The sequence below is a fragment of the Motacilla alba genome, chromosome 3 (genome assembly GCF_015832195.1).
Source record: "Motacilla alba alba isolate MOTALB_02 chromosome 3, Motacilla_alba_V1.0_pri, whole genome shotgun sequence".
NCBI classification, from domain to species: Eukaryota; Metazoa; Chordata; class Aves; order Passeriformes; family Motacillidae; genus Motacilla; species Motacilla alba.
Genome location: NC_052018.1, coordinates 75,958,822 through 75,980,325, shown reverse-complemented (window position 1 = coordinate 75,980,325; position 21,504 = coordinate 75,958,822). Strand labels below are relative to the sequence as shown.

The 21,504-nt window shown below is 36.2% G+C and overlaps 1 protein-coding gene across 13 annotated transcripts in view; it reads left to right on the top strand.

Moving 5' to 3' along the window:
• QKI (QKI, KH domain containing RNA binding) overlaps window positions 1-21,504 on the top strand; it is a 153,858-nt gene that overhangs the window by 92,329 nt on the left and 40,025 nt on the right. For all 13 annotated transcript variants that reach the window (XR_005256171.1, XR_005256170.1, XM_038130609.1 and 10 more), the window contains one exon: window positions 8,916-9,059. Coding sequence is in view for 11 of the 13 variants with exons in the window: in XM_038130609.1 (XP_037986537.1) it covers window positions 8,916-9,059 (144 nt within the window). In the remaining 2 variants the exon portion in view is untranslated. The remainder of the gene's footprint in view (window positions 1-8,915; window positions 9,060-21,504) is intronic.

The window sequence follows — 21,504 nt, the reverse complement described above, 5'->3', positions numbered from 1 at the left end:
GGTGCTGCTTGATAATAAGGTATATAAAAGAACACTTACTTTTGTCACCCTTTCTCCATCTAAAGCTGAATAGGGGAGTCAGCTTTATACTGACTAATAATGCTCATAAACTGAGAGGCAGATTTGCAGGAGTGATTTTAGAACAGTTGCAGGTTATTTTGAAGTTAATTTCATTAGTGACTGATGATGAATGGACTTGAGTGATGAGTTAAAATACACTTACTGCCTGTATTTCCTGATTAGAGAATGCTCTGAGGAATGTGTCCACTTTCACAGATTAGGTTTTGTTGGTTGAAGCCTGCACTGAAAAATGTCTTTTGTACCTTGCGATTCACAATACAGAGGTACTTCCCTTCAAAAAGCCAGCTAAAGCTAACTCTGAACCAAGAAGACTTGCATTAGGGATTTATGAGTATTTCATTTTCTTTCAAGGAAATTTGATGTTTGTTTAGTGAGTGGTCAGTGTGTAAAAAGAATCGCAATATTGTGAAATGTTTCATAGTGCTTATTACCCTTTCCTGCAGAGGAATAAAACTATACTTGGTTATCAGAGTAATTGTATCCATATAAAGTTTACTATGCCAGAAATACTCATCAAGTGTTAAAACTCTTACCTGTAGTCCAAAGTCAGAGAAATGAACACTCTCACTCCTCTGCCTGGGTAAGGTTTGTTACTTCATCGTAATTTTAAGTATTAGTAGTAAGAGTTGCATTCATCTCTAAAATATATCCAGATACTGAGTTTACGCTGTGCATTTCATGTACTAAATTCTCATTTATTTCCCTGTGGATACTGATGCACGCAAAAGTTTTTTTACTTTTATCCCACAGCAGTGAAATATTCAGTCTTAACAGGCTCCTGGGCTTTGATAGCGCTCGACAATACAGCTTGTTCCACAAACCCTGTTTTTCACACGGGCACAACTTGAGGGAAGCATGCAAGCAGAAATTGCTGGGGAGATGCAGTTTGACAGAAAGTTCCTGGTGTTGCCCGAGTTCCTGCCGGCCGGGCTCTCCGGAGCGGCTCCGCTGCAGCGCAGCCCTGCGGGGCGGTGACAGCGGCGGTGACAGGGCTTGCTCCTCTGTCTGCAGCCCCCGGGGCTGCGGCGGCTCCGGTCACTCGTGCTGGGAAGCTGCAGCTTTGGAAGCGTCCAGGGCGGAGTTTGGAGCCTTTAGGAACCATTTTGACTGCAGGGCAGATCTGAGCTTAGGGCGGTGCCTGGTTTGAAGTGTTCTGAGCGCAGTGTCTGTGGTGAGGCTTTGAGACAGAACAGAATCCTCTTCTGTCATTTAGACATTGGGTTGTTTCATGCCGACAGATTTTTTTTTTTTCTTTTTTGTTTTTTTTTTTTTAGAACAGTTCTTAAAAGATACTGTAGATAATGCCCTTTGACAATGTTTGACAGCTACTGGCTAGTTTAATGTGTGCTGCAAGACACCCACTTTTTCAATCCAAAATTGTCTTGCTGTGGGAGCTTGGTATACAATAATAATTTATAGTTAAAGACTCGATAAATAGCACTAACTTGTTTGACAATCAAAACAACAAGTATGTGACTGTTAATTTAAGCAATTGATCCGTTGTTCCTATAGGTGGAAACTTGGGTCACAAATTTTAAATGTGGAGTAAGCTGCCGTATTCTCCCGGACCAGCTGCTATTCCCTCAGCATACCTTTGGAGCCTTACTTTTTTTACCAGCTTTCTGCTTGTGAACTGCTGCCATTAGAAGCTCAGTAGGAGCAAAAGTCTGTGTTAATTTGCCTGACTGTAACTGCACAATTAAAGCAGTTTATCAGCAGGGGTTAGGACAATCAGTGTGTTCTGATGCTTCATGTTATAAAATTACTTCTGTTGTTCAAACAGATACTGTAATTAGTGCATCATTTTAAACTGGTTTTCTGCGGGGCTGGCTTGGAGTTTCATCTGACAAAAACCTCTATTTTTGGTACTTACCAAGCACTTATTATTTTTTTGCAGGCCTCATCTAAATTAACGACTTCTATTGAAATGTTAATATCAGGACTGTATCATTCAAATACAGGTTTGGGGATGGAGGGGTTGTTTTTCAGGATTTTTTCTTTGTTTTTTAGCAGCCAATCCTGTCAAGGCATAAGATTCAGTCACAAAAAATGGAAGGAGGAAGCCCCATTTACAGTTATTACTGTAGTGCTATCATTTAATACACTGATGAGCAGGTTGCTTCATACCAGATAACAAAGATGCCTGTGTTCTGTCCCTGGCGCATGCATAATTGGGTTTAACTTATGATAGTTTCCTGAGACGTGGTGAGACAGTCTTTTAAGGGGCAATTATGTGTTAAAATATGGTCCTTCACCACCTTCTCCTTTCCTCAGCACTGACCTTGTGTTGGCAGTCTGTAGCCCTTCATGGTTGCAAACTCCCTTGTCCAGCAGAAGATGAGGGGGGGAAGTGGGGTGACATCTGCTGCCATCAGCGTGTGGTCTGAAAGGCTGCTGTGGTGCTGGGCCAGTCCCAGAGGGAGCAGTAAGGGCACTGAACCTTAGGAAGTTTTTGCACTGCCCAGGAAAGGATGCAGTAATGCAGCAGTAAGAGATTATCCAAAGGATTTTTGCTTCATTACGTCTGGACTTCCCATGAATACGGATCAGCTGATGTGGAATTATTTGTAGACTGAGTGGTTTATTCCTTGCACAATGTTGCAGAAGTCTTCTGTCTTCTGGATGTTTGTTTTGAACTATCTCTGCAGCAGGAGAGCCAAAAACATAAAAATACAGTTCTGTAGCTCAGGTTGGCAGAGCGGTTGCAAGAACAGAAGTTTCATTAAACAACACAAGACAGACAGCTCTTGAAAGATTGGGAGTATATGACTTTAGGGCAACGTGCATTCCTCTGTGATTCCTCTGACTTGGTTTTACCAGTTCAGCTGTGTCGACAAAAGGTTGTAAAGTAAGATGTAGACCGTATGGAATGGTTGAATAATGGTTTTTTTGGACTTGGTAATTCAGATGTTGTTGCATGGCTGAAATACATATCATGTCTTACTTTAAAATACTAAAATTAGATCAGGACTGGATTTTTTTTTAATAATTATCTTATTTGTGACTTTTTAGTTAAATTTAACTTCTATTTCAGAATTCTTTAAAATCAACATGTTAGCTTTATTTCTTTTTTTAATTCACACAGCTTCTTTTAAACTGTTCTTTGAATTATTTTTGAAACTTTGATATATATGTGTGAATGTTTTTGTTGTGGAAAAGAAACACCTAAAGCTACTGTCAATTTTAATCTACCTACAGCACAATATATTAGACAAAATATATTGTGAGATTTTTTTACTAAATAGCCAAATTTCTTCTCTCCGCACCTTATCTCCTCCATTTGACTCTGAGAAATAGCTGTAAGTGATTATACTGGTTTTTCTATCTTAGGATATTTTTAATTAAAGTTCTTAGTGTAGTTGAATTAAACCTTTGTATCATTTGAAGGACAAAAGCTATTCTGATGCCCTTTAATTTTAGTGTTCAATTTGACATTATATGAACACATTCTTCCCTTTTACTCTATCTTTTCTATGTTTTTTGTCATTCAATAGGGAGACCAACTTGCTTAATAGTTGATGAAAACAGAATTTAATAGCATATCACTTCAAGATGAGTGAGAATACTAAGGGTAATTTTCAACACTTGCTTGAACTGGTGACTTCTTTAAAAGTTCCCTGCTGTTGGTACTGAGCTGGTTTTGTATCTTTTTAGTGGCCTGCATTACAGGATATTGTATGAGATGGAGTGGAAAAAGTGCACAGAATGGAAGCTGCACTTTTTAAATTATTATAGAATATACCACAGCTTTCTGAAAGAAGTGCCGTGTGGGAAAGTTGCTTCCACTCTTACCACTCCTTATGCATTCTTTCATTCTTTCTTTATTGTCTCACTAATATTTCTCTGGCTGCATATAAACAGATACTAGCATAGTATTTTCTCATTAGTGTTTATTTCATTTCTCTTTAATGATATTTTGACAGTTGGAAATGGCTGGATCCTACTTCACCAGTTCTTAATTTGTCAACTTATTTTTTGTCAGTTTGCCATACTGTGAAGGTCTTTGGAGTTAGAAATAAGATCTGAGGAGTTTTTTTAAGTTGATGATGAATATTTTTGGTGACTTTCTTTGTGTTGATATTTTACTTTTCCAACATTTGAATAATTTTAACAGTTTCAGTCAATCTTGACTCTTCTTTCATCTGGGTTTGAAGTTCTTTGAAATGTATTGGCTAGGTAGAGAAGAGACCTAACTTTGAACTCTATTCTAGAGGAGTTTTCAGTCATCTGCGCTGTGTAGCTTACAGAAAGCTAGTAAGCTGCTGTCTCAGTCTTGTTCAGTCAGAGATTGAGGAATTTTAAGAAAGCTCTGGGATGGGATATGAAGATGTAAATAGGAATGGCCATTTAGGCCCAAGATGCAGGAGATGCAAGACCACAAACTGAAGTTACTGTGGTATGGTGAGGTGTGTGGAAAATACGGGATACAGTTTACCTTTACGTCCTTTACCTGCTTTTCTGCTTCCCCCAAGAAGATTCCTGTAGCTACACTACCTTTTTTTTTTTTCTGCTGCTAAATCTTAAGGACTTGTAGCAATATTTTTTTTTAACTACCTAATACATTGACCCTAATAGCGAGATAAATATTGAGTAGTCCATTACTGTGCATAGGTACTCTGAGGATTAATGAGTGTATATGCACAGGCAAGAGAATGAAAGCAAATCTGTCTACAGAATTAGGTTATATTTAAGGATACTGAAATTTCTGCCAAACAAGGAACACAGTGAAATTTCATCTGCCATTGATGTTGTCCTTGATGTTCTTTAATTTAGCAGACAAGATAGTTTGGTTAAAATTAAGCTTTCCTAATATTGTTGTTCCGCATGGTTGTGGCGTAAATCACTTTACTTTGTAGTTCCCTACATTTTCAGTCTCAGTTTCTCATGTATAATTCTTCCTTAGACAATCTCTGGGATGCAGGAAGACTTCATGCTGCCAATTGCTTCTCGTGTATGTAATATAATTTTGAATATATGCTGTTGTATTCCTTCTTCCCCAAGTCTTAGTCAGGTTTTCTGATTTCTCTGATGCTGTTTCTTCCTTCAGTGTGCGTGCCCTTCCTGCTGCAGTAGCAAATGTTTCTTTCCCAAAATAATTCTCATGGCAATTTCTGTTACTCCTGACTGCTTTTGAAAAAGCAGGTAGACTTGTCAACTAGGCTGAGTGGATCAACAGTTCCTTCTGAAGGACAAGGGGCAGTGTGCACGCTGAAAGAAATTATGTTTAAACCTAAGAAAAAGCTTTTTGTTGTTGTTGTGACTGAGCACTGGTTGAACACTGGACAGCTCTTCCAGGGGAGGGGATGGAGTGTCTGTCCTTAGAGATATTTAAAACCTGGCCCATAGCAATATGTTTGAGCTGACCTTGCCCTGAGCCAGGGAACTTGGATGATATTCAGGGTCCCAGCCCAGACATTTTCTGAATCTATGAAGCGAACTGGTTTGTCTTATCTGCAATTCACTTCAAGACCACCACATCTTGTAGTTTCTTTGTACCAAGTTATGCAATGAGGCAAGTTCTAGTAATTCTTTCCTCTCCATCCTTTCACCATTTTCTCCCCCAAAAATTCAAAAGAAAACCCTTATCAGCCCTTTAAATCTTGGACCATATTTCATGAGTCTTCAGAAAGATACCTTCCTACGTGTGTTGCAGATATATTCAACTTTCCCGTTCAGGCTTTACTGTAAGAAAACATGGTTGAGAAAAGATGTGTTCAAGACTTGTTGCATAGAGGATTAGTTTAATATAAATAAAGTTTTTGCTTGTGGTAAAATATGTTTTTCCAAACCATCTTTTTAAAATGGATTTAAAAGGAGAATGAGGTGGCATAAAAAAATGGTAGCTCTTAAGTACAAGAGGTTTGCAGATTATCTCTCTTTCATGACTGTAACTCTGTGCTTTGCATCTGACTTTCTGTTGGAATGAATGAGCTGGTAAAGACCTGAATTTCCCAGTTTTGATAAAACCAAACCTGTAAATAATGAAATATACATACTGGTATAACATTCAACTAGCATTCTCAATCCAACAAAAGACATTTCCTAAAAAACTGTTAACCCACTAAAATAAACATCTCGTGAGACAGAATGGGAGCACTGGATGAAATCATAACCCCAGTGTATTGAGGTTCATAAACATGAATTGGAAGCCCATTCCAAACTCTGTTTTTTCTTTTATTTTTCAAACAGTGTATGAAATTTTACTCTTCTTAGCCTTTCTTTCAGTCCTACCATTTGGCTTAATAAATAGCACTCTCAACAACAGCACTTTAATTACTGTACTTTATGGCCGTGGAAGAGCTTATCATAGTCACACACTACTTCAGTTATCTTACTGATAAGTACTTTGTATGATTGCTTGTGCTGTGAGGTCTCACCCTAATAATACCTGTGATTATAAACCTAACACACAACATGTTCTACCTAACAGTTAATTAGGGGGATAAAAAAAATCCTCAGTATCATTAGTTTGTCCTGTATGCAGCTTGTTTGTCCTATATGCAGCTTTTTGTTCTCTTTTTAAACTGAGTAAAAAATTCTCATGCTGCAACAGAGTCATTTGGAGTGCAGTGCCAATACTTGATGTAACATTAATCTGACAAAAGTTTTGGAGACTTTGCACCATATTATGAGAGAAAAGGATACAACACCATAAAGCCCCTTTATGTTTGCTAACACTATTTATAAACATGGTGCATGGTGTTTAATGGCGTGGTAGCTAAAACTGCATTTAGGCATTCCTTGTCTTTCAGGAGCAGAACTTGCTGCTTTACCTGGGGACACCTTTCCTTCACATTTGTTCCTCTTGGACCTTTCAAATTTATTTTATTTGTTTTGCCTCCTGTGTTACTATGGTTGTGCAGGTTTCTTACACCTGGTGTTAGTAAGGAGGACCTTTCCCATTCCAGGGAATACCGTGTCAGTGCAAGAAGAGGTAGTTGCGCATTTCTTCCTCTGCCCTCTGGTGGTTCAGGAACCTTCTGTCATTCTTCATACCTGTAACATATTATTTTATATGCTACCTCATATTGGTGTCGCTTGTCACCATCTTAAAAGAAAACAGCTCACTCCTGCTTTGGATTAAAAAAAAAAAATGGAATTGTTTAAAAAGTAGTAGTGGAGTTTTGATGACAATTGAATAAATAAGTTGCAAATCATAGACAGTTCTTTCAAAGATTACATTTTAACAGAGAGGATGTTTTAACTCAGCTGAATTTTGCATCACTTTCTGTATTATATCATAAGTGAGAGTTATTTTTGTCTTCGTTTCCAGCTTCTGAAATTGGCAGACCTAATTTCACAGCCACCTTTGTTAAAAACATTGGCAAAGATAACATTAAAATCAGCAAAACACACCACTGTATCTGACAGTGTGGAGTAATGGATATGTGCACGTTACATACGTAGTGAAAAGTAGTTTCAAAGTACTGATTCCTTTACATACATTTTTCATACATCTCTCGTGGTTCAGTCCCCCCCACCCCGTTTTTATCCTTGTGTATTCCACAAAACATTTCAGACTTAGCTGAATTAAAAATTAAACACTCTGAGGAGCAGTGCTCCCTCAGGTATATATGAATACGAGGCTCTGAAAACATTTGTTGGTATTAAATCTTAGAAGATTTCCTCATTGTATCTGATTTCCTGGAGGAATTTTTCATGAAATTTGGGGGATAAGACATGTTTGCAATTAAAAAAAAAAAAAAAAGGAGAAGTTACAAGTGTGAATTGTGGTTAAGCCACAAGGGTTTATCTTACAAATAGGAGGCTCTTCTATTATACTCAGCTTTTTAAATTTTAAATAAGTAGGATTTGTTTATGTAGGCCTTTTTATAGATTCAAAGTTGTAATAAGCTTTTTTTTGAGGCCCTATTTTTTTTAGAACTTGTTATATTTTAAACATTGTCGAATTTCATTGAGGATTCATTAAAATTTAGCTAGCTTTATTCACTTTATTCACTTTTTCATGAAAAAGAGTTTGAAAAAGAGTTTGGCAAGTTTCTTCTGTGTTGTGTTTCATTATCCTACTTTTTGGAAGACTGGGTACTTGAATGTGTTACTTAATTTTACTGGTTTCTGTTGTTTTAGATTGAAATATTTGGTTTAGAATGCTTTCCCTTTCTGAAAACATTTCTAATATTTATCCTTGGGACTACTAATGCCGAGGATGTGATAAGTACCTGTGTAATGGTGACTATCTTGTCACTTGCCCTTACATAACTTCAGTATCAAAACCTTGTCATCTCCTCCTCTCTTTTCTTCATCCAGTGCACGCCGCTCTCCTTTGAAAATGGCAACTTCTGTTCCTTTTGGAGTGTTTGATTCTTTGAATCTTGTCTTCATGAGTATTTGAAAGTGATTCTTAACACCGGAGAACTGCTTTCCTGTTCTTTGTAGTGATTCAGATGGAGTTTCTATGTCTGGTGTCTGTTTCACTTTTCTTCAAAAGATAGGTTGCTTAGGCACTAGTATGTCTTACCTGTTTAACTCTTGAAAGGCTCTAAACAATATTGAAAGTAATACTGTGTTTATATTCCTATTCTTTTTCCTTTATTCAGCTGGAGGAGGTACTCTTAAGAAACAGCATATGTATTGTAGTCTTTAAAAAGCATAATATAGAGTAGGAGGTTCCAAAACACAAAACAAAACCCCAAAAATGATATTTTGAAGGCTAAGTTCATATGATATGAAAGTCTCCAAAGTATGAAGAAACATTGCTGAAAATAAAGTTCATTCTGTTTAAGGAATTCATAAATTTGAATTTGTCTACTCTTTGTGATTGTATTATACAGAATGTAAGTGCTTCATAGCTTCCATGTTTTAATTCTTTTTAGGAAGAACAGAATCGAGGCAAGCCCAACTGGGAACACCTGAATGAAGATTTACATGTACTTATCACTGTGGAGGATGCTCAAAACAGAGCAGAAATAAAGCTGAAGAGGGCTGTTGAAGAAGTAAAAAAGTTACTGATACCTGCAGTAAGTATTTGTATGCAAGCTTTTGATTTCCATTTTCAGAAGGTACTTTTGAAATACAACTAATTTGCTACAGGTGTAAGAGTAAGTCTGCAGAGTGGCATCATAAAAGGAGGTTGAGGTACTATTTTGTAATACTCTACTGATCTGTAAACTGCCTCATCCCACATTGAATTGTTCCTTAGAAGAGAATCGAGAGAGACTTTTTTTAAAGAGACTTCTTTTTTTTTTTGTCTGAGATACAGATGCAGGAAATAGTTATCACCTTTAAAAGGCACTGCTGAACTGTTACAAACACTACTTTTCTCACTTTCCTTCAGCATTAGTATTCTTCACTTTAAGGCTGGGAAAGTATGACATGGTTTTATGTTTCACTTTGAGATGATTGTGATACTTTAAGAAACAAAGGCATGTTTTTTTAGATCATTGCATTAAACATTTTGCAAAGAGAACAAAACCCTTTAGTATCAAAAAACTTTACTGTCAGTATACTGAGGAAAAATAAAAGTAGTGAAACTGGAAAATGGTTGTCTTTCTCATTTCCTGATAGTATAAACTGGGTTCTGCACATGTAGATGACTTAAATACTTTTTCAGAGACCAGAATTACCCTGTGAGAGCCCCTCCCTTAGATCTTCTCTGTATTCTCACTCAAAGCAAGGTGACGTAAGTGTGGCTGTATAGTCCATCCCATGCCATTAACTTGTATCTTGTGCTCATCTTTACCACCACTTTTGTGCCCCTGTAAAATGATAAGAATAAATTAGATCTTTTTCTGTGGTGCAAAAATTTTCTATATTACAAGGAAAATTGGAATATGTGAAAGAAGTAGTAGGTGGTATTAAAATGACCTACTGATTTTGGGTACTTAGTGAACGCTAATAGATGCTGGCTGTGAGGAAACTTGTGGTGACACATGCTGTCTCTTTAAGCAGATTTATTCAGAAGACATTTATAGAAATTACTAAAGATAGGGAGAGAGACTTAATTTCTGAATTACCAAAAAATGGTAGAATATTAAGCAGGAGGTATGAAAATTGTGATTTAGATCTCTTGACACTGCACATTGTCAATTTCTGAAAGCAGTAGACAATTAGAAAAAGTAGGTCTTCAGAATTTACTCACTTCCTAAAGAGACCTTGAGCACATAGGATTGAGTTTATAGCCAGGATTTTTATATGGACAAAACTTTGAAACCCTTATGTTCATTCTTTAGCTACTCCGGAGCAAACAGTTTAGAAACCAAACTTCTGTGTGAATTAATTTTGTCAGGTTCATTCTTCTACCTGCCCCTTGTTGCTGACTAATATGACTGAGGGGTCAACTTCAGGATGATAGTTTACAAATCCCCAGTATGTCTGAAGTAGTGATGAGTATACTTTGTGTATGTTTGTGTTACACTTGTTTTGTGGAGCTGTGGGATGAGTGTGTTCTGAGCCTCAAAAAATGTAATGCATTAGTAGTTCTTTCCTTATGAAAGTGACAGCCAGCTCTTTGTCTTGAAAGCACTCTGCCTCATGTAGTAGCTTAATCAATTGGGGAAGCTCTGTAATCCTGATTACAGAAATAATTGTTTTTTCCCCTTTAATGAAAAATAACAATACAGGGCTAACTATTGTCCGAATAGAAAATCACTTGAAATACCCTTTGTCAGTTCACTTTATTATCATCTTTATATATTATGCATAGGTGTAAAAGATTTGGGTGGTACATATTACTTAGACAAGAGTTAAAGGTCTGTTGGCTCTAATTTCTCAAAATTATGCCTTGCTGAAACAGGTATGTGTAGTACATACTAATGAATTAGTATATAGGTGAACTTGGGTTTGTACTACCTATTGCATCTGTTCAATTAGTATGCAAAATGGAATTGTGGCTTCAGGCAGTTTGAGAGCTTAAAAATTCAATTCAGTATTAAAAGATAGGAATTGAAAACTTCTATGAGGGAAGTCATAAAGCTTCAAATCATCAGGGTAAGCATAAGGAAAAATGGGAAATCCTAGTGAATTATAACAATAGGAGTGAAACTGTGGATGTTGGAAGATTCCAAAGATACTCTAAAATGTAAGAATGGAAAAAGTAAAATTCCCTTTCATGTGGTAGAATACCTGTAACTATTAATGTTTTTCAGATAAATGTCAAAGGATTAAATTGGAAAAAAAGTTATGTATTTCTATTCTGTCACTGTCCAGCTTGATTAAAATTTGAGGCTATGTAGGAGAGAAGACTCATTTTCATCTTGCCATACAATGTGACAATGCATTGGGTTTCTGAGATAATTTCAGAAACAGGTTAGTGTTCTAGTGTTCAGAGATGGAAATTAGTTGCTAATTTTTTTTGAATGGTCAGTTATTTTTTTGTACTCAAGATGTTAAAAAGCCTAATCACATTTTCTAACAACAGTGCAGAGATAGGCACATTTCTTAAAGTGGGTTTCTATTTGAATGTACTTTGGTAAACAGACACTATTTCAGTACTAAAGTGTATTTCTTCCATTTATGAATCTGGATCATTAGTGATTTTTTTTTCCTTGTGGATGTGAATTAACATTTTCCCTTTTCACTTTCTCCTGCATTTTACCAAGATAGTGATATAGTCAAGTAGTTTATCTTTAGAAATGAAAAGCACAACTTGAGGAAGATTGGCTGAACAAGCTATTTTTTTTCCTCCTTGAGGAGAAAGGCCAACTTTTTTTTTTCATTATTACTCATTTGTATTTAATTCACATTTCTTCAGTATGAGGCAATTTTAAAAAAATTTGGCTGTACTTCAGGTTCCATAGGATTAATTCTCTTCCTCTTCCCATAGCTCAGTGAGATACTGGTCTTTATCTACACCTGCAAGATCATACAGTATTACTTCTTTCATGTTTTTCTTCAAAAAAAGCAGAATTAATAAAACATTCTGTAGACTTTTGCGATCACATCAAGTTGTACTGTCCTTATGCCTCCTTCTGAAGTGAATCCTCCAGATCATTGATCTCTCTATTGTGGAAGCTTTGAGAGTTGTTTGTTATTTGCATTAGTTAAGCGAGGATGGGTGGTTCTCTTGCAAAGGAAAGGCAAAAGATGCTCTGGATCAATTGTTCACTGCAGAACAGAAGAAAAAACTCAGAACCTGGTTAGGGGGCATACATAATAAAGAAGTATAGCATACTAAACCAGAGCATCATTAAGGGTTTGAAGTTGTTCTTGGAGCTCCTGGGTTGTAGGGCTGAACTCCTCTGCCAGAAATGTAAGGCCCTTTTGCATTTTCTAGGAAGTATTGAATAAATATTTCTAGCTGAATGAGTTTACTTAGATGTTGCTTGCATTTTACAGATGACCAGGTCTCATTTAATTGCTGATTTGCCTTTATGCTAGCTGCTTTTGTAAGGGATGAGGCACATATGACACAATTCACATTACAGAGAGATACTTTTTACCCCTTTTTTCTTTTGATTCCACATGTTTCCTTTCTGAGGAAAATATTGTATTTCTGGTTTCTACTTAGCTATTCTAAGTTGGTCTGGAATCAGTGTTGCTCAGATTTTTTTTTTTTTATTGCTTTTCTTATGTTGTGGCAGCTGTAGTTTTACTTGGTTGCTGCCTCCATCTTCTTGGAAGACAACTACAACACAGAATTATTCAGTAATTTGTCACTACTATGTAGAATTTTACAGTTGTGATGGGTAAGAGATAATGTTTCAGTAGAAACTTGTTTCACTTTGCTCCTACATTTGGATCTTGCCTGTAATAGTGATTTTAGACTTTTCAGTCTTGAATATCTTCAAATTTAGCTGTATGGGAAAGTAAATGTGCTGTATACAGCATGATTTTTGCAAATTGGAACATTTTTTTACAGTGGTGCTTGGTATGTACTCCTTCACTAACTATCCTCCTTCTGTTACCAGAGATGATACTTTGATCGTATTTCTGGTTTCAGTCACAGCTGTATACAACACCTTTTCTTTATGTAACAGGAGAGAATATTGTGAAGGGGCAATAGTATTGGTAGAGTGGTTTGTTTTTCAGTTTAATAAGCTAAAAGCATTTCCTTCTAAAAGACTGCTTTCAGCAAGTGTGATGAGGTGGGGCTTGTTTATTAATTAAGTGAATTTCTAGTACTTTCCTTATAGGTGTTCTTGTAAATTTTCTTTATGGTTTATTTTCAGCTACTTAGGGTAAACTGAAGGATGTCTTAAGTTTTACCCTGGGAACTTTGTGTGCTGTGAATTCTATGGCAAAATACAGAGAAAAAAATTAATTTAAAAATGTTTAACCGTGCTTTAGCCTTAGTTAAAAAAAAAAAACCTAGTTAATATAGTAATGCTGTACATAATTTGTTCCTCTGTAATTAAGACTAGCAAAAGCTTGTCATTTGAAGAATATTAGGAGAAGATTTCATTTTTTATTAGCCATCTAAAAAGCCTCAATAAATTCTGCATGCAAGTTTGACTGTCGTGAATAGCTCTTTCTAATTCATGCCTGCATGGTGTGTTGGTTTTACATTTTTGCTTTCACAAGTGAGAATATAGTGCTGCCTTGCATAGTTTCCCTGTTGAAACGTTGGTCATGCTGTGCAATCCATTGTTTGCTGCTTATTCAGTTCAAGTAATGAAATTAATAAGTGATACAGTAGCAGAATAAGGATACTGCTGTCCTTAAGAGCATTTTAGGAAATTCCTACGTTATGCCTGTTTAGTCAGTTCCGATACAAGTCTCTGAGGGTGAATGATCAGACAGGAAGCTCTGCACGAAGGGCAGCGAAGCAGCCAAATGTCTTGGCAGTGATCACTGGATAACGTGGTAAACTTTTTGATGTGGGGGAGAGGTGATAGTGCGTTATTTTTAGTAGCATGAAGCAGGCTTAATGTTTCCATGGCTGTATGAACTGAGGGCTGCTGCAGTCTTGCCATTTCTTCATGATTAGCTGTTCCTGCTTCCTGTTGTGCATCAGAAAGCCCTGGCCTTCCTTTGAGGGTGTGGCGAGTCCATTTGGTGGGGAGCTGAACCTCGCTGAAGGACTTGCTACAGAGTCAGGCCTGGTTTAGCATGGACAGAGTTGATGGCATGAGAACAGGCAGAGAGGGAAAAATGGTACTGCAGCAGACCACCCTTAACTAAATTTCTGTAGAACTGCAAGTGAATATGTTCACCTGCAAATAGTGTGAGAGTAAAATATCCTGCTACAATGAATTTCTGATTATGGCAGTGAAAAACAATAGAGGATTGTAAGTGTTCCTTTTTGTGTGTTCCACTGTCTAGTATGTCTGGTCTGTCATGCAAGTCTGGGTTTTCAAAGTGAGAACAAGAACTTCTTACACCAATTCACATAGGAAGTGTTTACATATTGTACTTGATACGTCACCGCAATGTTCAGTTTTTGTGTTTGCATTGGTATTAATAAAATTATTTTGGGCCAGCTGCAAGTGAAGAGTAGCTCTGTCCATCATGGTCTGCTGTGGTAGAAACTGTAGACCAGTGGTTCGTTACCACCAAAATAATATCTGTTGAATGGAAATGGCTTTTTGAGACCATATTTACTACAACATGTCTGGATGATTTTCAGCTGAATAGAGGTAAATCTAGTTTAAATTTTGTTACATTTGTGAACTCTTCTGAAATGATTGTCGTAGTACAAAGGAGAAAATTAGAATTGTTCATCAGAATATTGTTCAGGGTGACAGAGCACTGGAACAGGCTGCCCAGAGAGGTTGTGAGTCTCCTCTGAAGATATTCAAAACTCCCCTGGAACCTTCTCTGGGGTGAGGATTAGATTGTCCCTTGAAGTCCCTTCCAAGGTCAATGATTCTGTTATTCCATGACGAGAACAATTTTGAAAAGAGATATAAAATGTACTCTTTATATAATGATTATAAATTTGTTCTCAACTTTCCATTTCCAGAAAGTTGACAAATAATTAAATGGTAAGTACAAAGTTATGATGATCTGTGCCCTCACATGTTTCAGTTGATTGTTTTACAAATTTGGACACAAAGTTATGATCAAATATAACTATGTAAATAGGTCTAGTTTTATAGCTTATAACTTAGGTCGTAGTTGATAGGGATTCTTCTCCATCTAGGCTTTTCTTATACTAATGGGAGCAAGAAGCTTCTCCAGCAGTTATTTCTAAGCACCTTAACCCAGGTGTTTACTCTGAATCTTCTTCTGGATGTCTTTGATGGCTTTTAGAACCCAAGGAAGTTACTTTTGCCTACATACAGTTACTGTTGAATGCCATCTCTTTTCCCCTTTCTCTTCTTCTCCCCTACTCTCTGCCTTTGTTTATTTAAGGTGTTACAAATGTCTAACTTGAGAAATGGTAGATCAAGTTTTTAGAGAAGACCTTGGTAAACTTAGAAAGTAGTCTCTTCTCAAAGAGAAACAAAGACACTGAAACTCAGTAGGGGCATGCTCTTCCAAAGCAGGATTGTGCATGGATTTAGGAGCTGTAATTAGGTTCTATATTGGTTTTGTCTGTCTTTCATAATTGTGCCTAATCTATTAGGTTTTTTGGTAGACATAGTTGTGGAAGAAAAAATGGTATTGACCTATTCTGGTAATTTTTGTGGTACCTGTAACTTTTTAAATTTTGCATCCCATTTTTATAATTAGCTTCCTTTAGTCTTGGCTATTTTCCCAGTGCTTCCTCTACTTGTTTTTTCTTTTTATTTCTTCTTCCATACTTTTGTTCTTTTTCTGTGGATGGTCCTGGAACGGAACATGTGAGTTAGGATCTTTTTATATAAAATCTTATTAAAGCATTTCTCCACTTATTCAAAAAGAAGATGATCAAGTTACAATTCTCCTTGTCCGGCCATGTTAATGAAGACGATGGCAAATCCTTGATTTCTAGTTACAGTTGGATTTTGGTTGATTGATTTTATTTTTGAAATCTCGACTTTATACCTAAGTGAAAGAAATGATAATTGCAGAATTATGATTCCTGGAGAGATGTAGTATAAAGAGAAGGAACATGTAACCCCACACTTTTAACACATTTTAACACTTATCACTAACCAGAGCATATTAAGGAGATCCGATCACTTCATGCATGAGTCACCTTGGAGTGGTTTCTGGAACGATATTAGCGATTGCAAAGATTTTTGTGTGTGAAACAATAGTAAAGTAACCAGTAAATATTTCCCTTTTCCAGCCATTTAAAGCAATCTTTGTTGCTAGTGTTAGTTTTGAAATCTAGATTTCTAATTATACAGAAGTCAAGTTTGTCATACAGACATCTGTGGTTTAATGCTGACTGGTGATTTATAGTCATCTAGTTGCTCTACATTGTTCTGTTTTGACATCAGACATAAAATTCTAACCTGTGGACAAGTGCCAAGAGTTTTTTGCCTACTATTCAATAGAAAACTAAAGTGTTTCTATTTTTAAACAGTACAGAAATACCTGAGCTTTCAGTGGGAGGAGTAATATGGTTTCTTTTTCTTTCATAAATTGTTTATAGGCTAAGACTTTAATACAGGAATGTTATAGATACAGTTAGCAGGATAAACATAGGTGGGCATGATATAAGAGATTGGAGCTGATTATGTTAAATAGCTTATATGAGTTTGGACTAGGGCATTTGTAACACATTTATATTAAACTGGAGAGTGGTAAACAATCCTGGAAAGTGATTAGATGAGATCTTACTGGAAAGTTGCATTGCTTGGAAATAGTTAATAAGGAAAAGCATTTAAGATTCTATCAAGTAGTATATTTCTTGTGTGTTGTTGGAAATGGTATGAGGTTTATAATTATTTTAATCCTATATTTTCTGCATTTAAATAAGTATTTTAAAAGCCCTACCTTATTTTCAATCTTATATTATTAATAGGGATAGCTTAATGAAAACAGCACTGTCTTCTATATTTTCAGCATTACCATTATTAGCTAATTTTTAATGTTTTCACAACATCTGTGTATGTAGTAAATTATGTTCATCAGTTTGAACTTGCATTGTAAAGTGAAATGTGTTTTATATTCCAAATCATTTGGAAATACTGGATAGAAGGAACTTTCAACACCAGCAAATCTAACGAAGTCAGAGGTCACTAGTATTATATCCAGTCCTTTGATATTGCAGCTTTTTATAAATGGATTGGAAGATGTGAGGTTTTCTATTTGACCAAACACAGCTGTAGATACTAAGAATTTAAGCTGCTTTGTTTATAAATAAGTAATTCTAGCCTTTGATAGATACTTTGCTACAGCCTCCAAAATGGTACATTACATTACAAATCCTTTTTCATGACACTGAAAAAATCAAAGCCCCAAAACCACCATTTGGAGTTGCCTGTCTTATGATCATTTGAAGCAGTTTTCATGAACAGTAATTTTCAGTCATGTAATTGCATGAATTGCTGTGCCCTCATCTTAGAATCTTTATGATTCTTTCATTCTCTGGCTTGTGTCCTAGTTTGAAAAAGGAATTTTAACTTAGACTGCCCTGACTTTCTTGGCAGCTGTAGAAACTATACTGATACAGTTGTACTAAAACAAGCAAATGACACCTCAGGTGAAATGGAAGTAGAAGGTGGAGTGGGGATTTGTCAAGTGTACACATGGGTACTTGAGTGCTGTGGTGATGGAAGTGGGCAATTCCAGTTCCTTTTGGCTGTGTTAGGTAGTGGGTGGCCTTATTTTTTTTGTCTGGTATGCTGAGGTTTCTGTTTTTAATAAGCAGATCTGTAGCTTCTAGGGTCTTAAAGGAAAGCTTCAAAGTTTTGAAATAAAGCTTGCTTATTTAGTTAGAATTTACTGTCAAAATCATTACTGTTAATAGACATCAGATGTTTTGAATAATAAAATTGTCAGTATTGTGCAGAAAAGTTTTTTGGAGGAGTAGAATCACTTGTTTTATCTTGGAAGAGAAGTTCTGAAAGACCAAGGGAGCTAAGAGGTATGTCTGGCTTTCTCCTGGTTTAAACCCACTGTAGTATATATGGTAATACTGTGCTAATCTGATTTGTCAGTTAATGGTATCCTGGCATTTGGAACAGATAGACTGTTGATACAGTGCTGGGAAGAACACTGCTTTTTCTCAATGCCTACAAGAGCAAAGTCTGCATTTGCCTTTCAGTAGTCATTTCTGAAATACTGGTTAATTTCCAAAGAAGGTGGTTGGGCTGTGGAGGGGGGACTCCCTTAGTGATCCTTGCAATATAGGCTCCTCTCCTCCTGGATGTTGGAGAGCTCTTCAAAGAGATACTTTATTACTCAGCAGCGAGGAGAGCTTTAGGGAAATCTCTTACTTTCAATGATCCAAGGTCAATCAGGTTCAAGAAAGTTAAAAATGGAAAAAAAAACAGGCCTTTAAAATACATCAGGTCATAGAAACACTTGTTTTCTTCTATGATAGCAAGGGTACTTTAGATAAACCTTAACTTCTTCATCTGTAAAATGTGGTGAGAGCACCCTACTGTTTTTTTAAATACTTTGAGAGGTAAATATTTGCTTAACAGTAAATATGTAAGAGGTCGTTACTGGAATGCTCTTTCTTTTGTAGCTATCTGTAGTTTGAGAGATGGTTCTTAGAGACAGAAGAATGAGCAAAGTGTTTGTTATCCTGTAGGACTGGAGATTGCGGGGGAGACTGAAGGTTCTTGATGTTCATTAAAAAGTTGTGCTAATAAGTGGTTTCATTGATTTCAGTTTGGAATCAATTCCAAATAATTTTCTTGTGTGTGTTGCATAAACCTAAATTCTGTGTATTGCCAAAATATTTCATGGAGGAACTTTTTAACATTACATATATGTATCTCCAGCTATGTTGCCTTTGTGCTTTGAAACTAGGCATTAAATGATATGTCTTGCCTTCCTTAAAAAGTAAATGGGAAGATTAGCAGTTGTGCAGAATCAAATAGAAGTCCTGCTCAACTGGACAGCCTTAAAGGAACTCTGCCAGTATCATATGAGAAAATGTCATCACTTGTTTCCATGTAAATCATTCTGCAATGCTTGGAAAATAAAGTGAAGCATGCAAGACAGTCAAGCTGACAAATAGCACAATTTATTCTTATTATGTCATGTTTTATATTCGATATATTTTACAGCGTTTAAAGGTAATCTGTTAGTAGCATATCAACATACAGATGTTAGTAGTTTTTAAATAATACTTTTTTACACTACTGTCTGTAAGATTTTTTTGAAAGATCCTTTGTGGCTTCAGTAGTAACAAGATCCCATTAAGATTTGTAGTGCTTTATACATCTGAACTGTACAGACTCTTCTAAAAATCTTACTCTAGGTTACTTCTAAGAACCTGAAACATGCACAGTTGTGTGCATCCATGGTTTATGTTTGAAATCTGGGAATTGATTTTTACTAAAAGTCTCAAATTGGCTTGGAAACTTGAGAAATCTTTGCTAAGACAACATCTGTGATGATGTAGTTGGGACATAATCTCCAGCATACTTCAGTGCTGGTTTTATTTATTTCAGTTTAATCAATTTTCTTCAAATGTGAATCACACATAGGCTTTCAGCTGAATATTAAGGTTCAGGGGAACTTAGGAAGCTAGATATATGATTCCATGTCATTTAATGTAAAGCACCTGAAATTTAAGGCGTGGCTTCTCATTATAGATTCAGCAAACTCTTCTGATGGAAGTGTGTGTAGTAGAATCATGAGGGGAAAAAGAAAATCACTTATTTTGGTGTTTTCATATCAATCACTTTGGATTTGTTTTTTTTTTTAACAAAAATTATTTTTTAATTTCTTTCACAGAAATGTCCAAGTATAATCCTGTTTAATAAAAACAATTTATTAGCAGGGAACCTTAAATGGCATAAGAACAGTAAACTTGTGATGTTTTGGCTTCTCCAAACAGCTTGTATTTCTAGGCAAGCTTATGTAAAGAGTAGAAAAAATCAGTTTTTTCTTCAGAATGTCAGCCTGTTACTTATGATTTAAAAAAAAAAAGTAATTTCAGGAAAAAAAATAGTTTGATAGTTGCCTTTATAGAAATTAAACATGTCCATATTGCTCTGAAAGATTAGTATTAATAGCATATGTTACCAATCCAGACAAGTAAATATTACAGTTAAAAGCATAGAAATAAGAGTTTAGTGTGGATTCTGGGGGAATTTTTTTTTCCAAATTATCTTTTAAGTGCTTCTCTGTACAGTTACCTTCTCACTTTACTGTTGTGGCTTCCTTTAGATGTCTTACTAATTAGACCAATTCTTTTTCTAGCTTTGACCTTAGGCTTACATCTATACTCCCTTAACTTTATCAGGATTCTTTTGTGTTTCTGGTGATTAAAATTTCTTTTTCTCAAAATCATGTGGATGTGTTGGATTTATGGCAGAGAACAATATCTGTCCTGTCTACCACATAACCCAGATTTAAGAGAGACCAAAAAAGGCACCATCTAGAAAGCAGGGTTTAAGAGCTTTTCCACATAGTTTCTTGGGAAAGGGAGGTTGGTACATGTGTCTGTGCCCTCACTTGTGTCAGTGTTCGTTGATTCAGAAGTATAAATAGATCTGATGATGATTTAAGTCTCAGTTCTGCTTCCTATGAGAAGTACTTATGCAGTGCAGAGCTCTTCTTTTCTCTTGATACCCAAAGTTCAGCATCTTAGGAGTGCTAGTCAGAGCATGGTTCTCCTGTCCTTTTTTTTTTTGTAGATGCAAGTTCTGCAAAAGGGAGAAAAATGTATTAAACCCAGAGTATCATTCTGCTTTGAGAGACTCTTGAAATCCTGAAGGATCTGATGGAAGTGAAATTGCTTCTCATCTCAGTAGTGGTGACCTTACTCCAGAACAGTTCTTTGTTTCATTAATCTATCCACTCTTGCTTTTGGAAGTACAGGAAACTACTTCCAAAACTGCTTCTGTAAACTCCCCACCACCTTTCCACAATATTTGTTCTGTGTTGCCTTGTTTAAAATACATTGCTTTCAGCAAAGCATAGCAGCTAGTATTTCTGAATCCTTGCTGAGTCCTGCAGGCTTTTCTGGAAGATGTTTTGGGAAAAGAATTCATAAAATCGTGTATGAACTAGTCTGTCACTTAGGTCTCTGTAGTTAACATCCAGACCTCACACTCAACGGTTTCATGTATTGACTTGTCCAAAAACTTCTGCTGTGTTAGTTGCTGGTTATCTTCAGATAAACCGGTTGGGTTTTCTTATTCTTGAGACACACCTTCATCTCCCCAGTAAGACTGACAGTATGTTGTGTCTTAGTTGAAATAGGAGCTTCCTGAGGGCTTAAAACTGGGGGTACAGTTGATAATGAGGGTGACTTGAACCTTTTTACTGAATAATTTCATAATCAAAACCAAAGCAAAACAAATTTTTTTGTTGTTTTCTGGTGGCTCATGGGGTAGCCAAAAAAGCAAAGGAAGAAACTTATTAAAATCCAGACTATGAAGCCATATAGAGATTTCAGATGCTGTCCAGATGGGCTGGTGAACTGTTTTCAAATGGCAAAGCAAGATAAAGAAGCTTGGGTGGTAG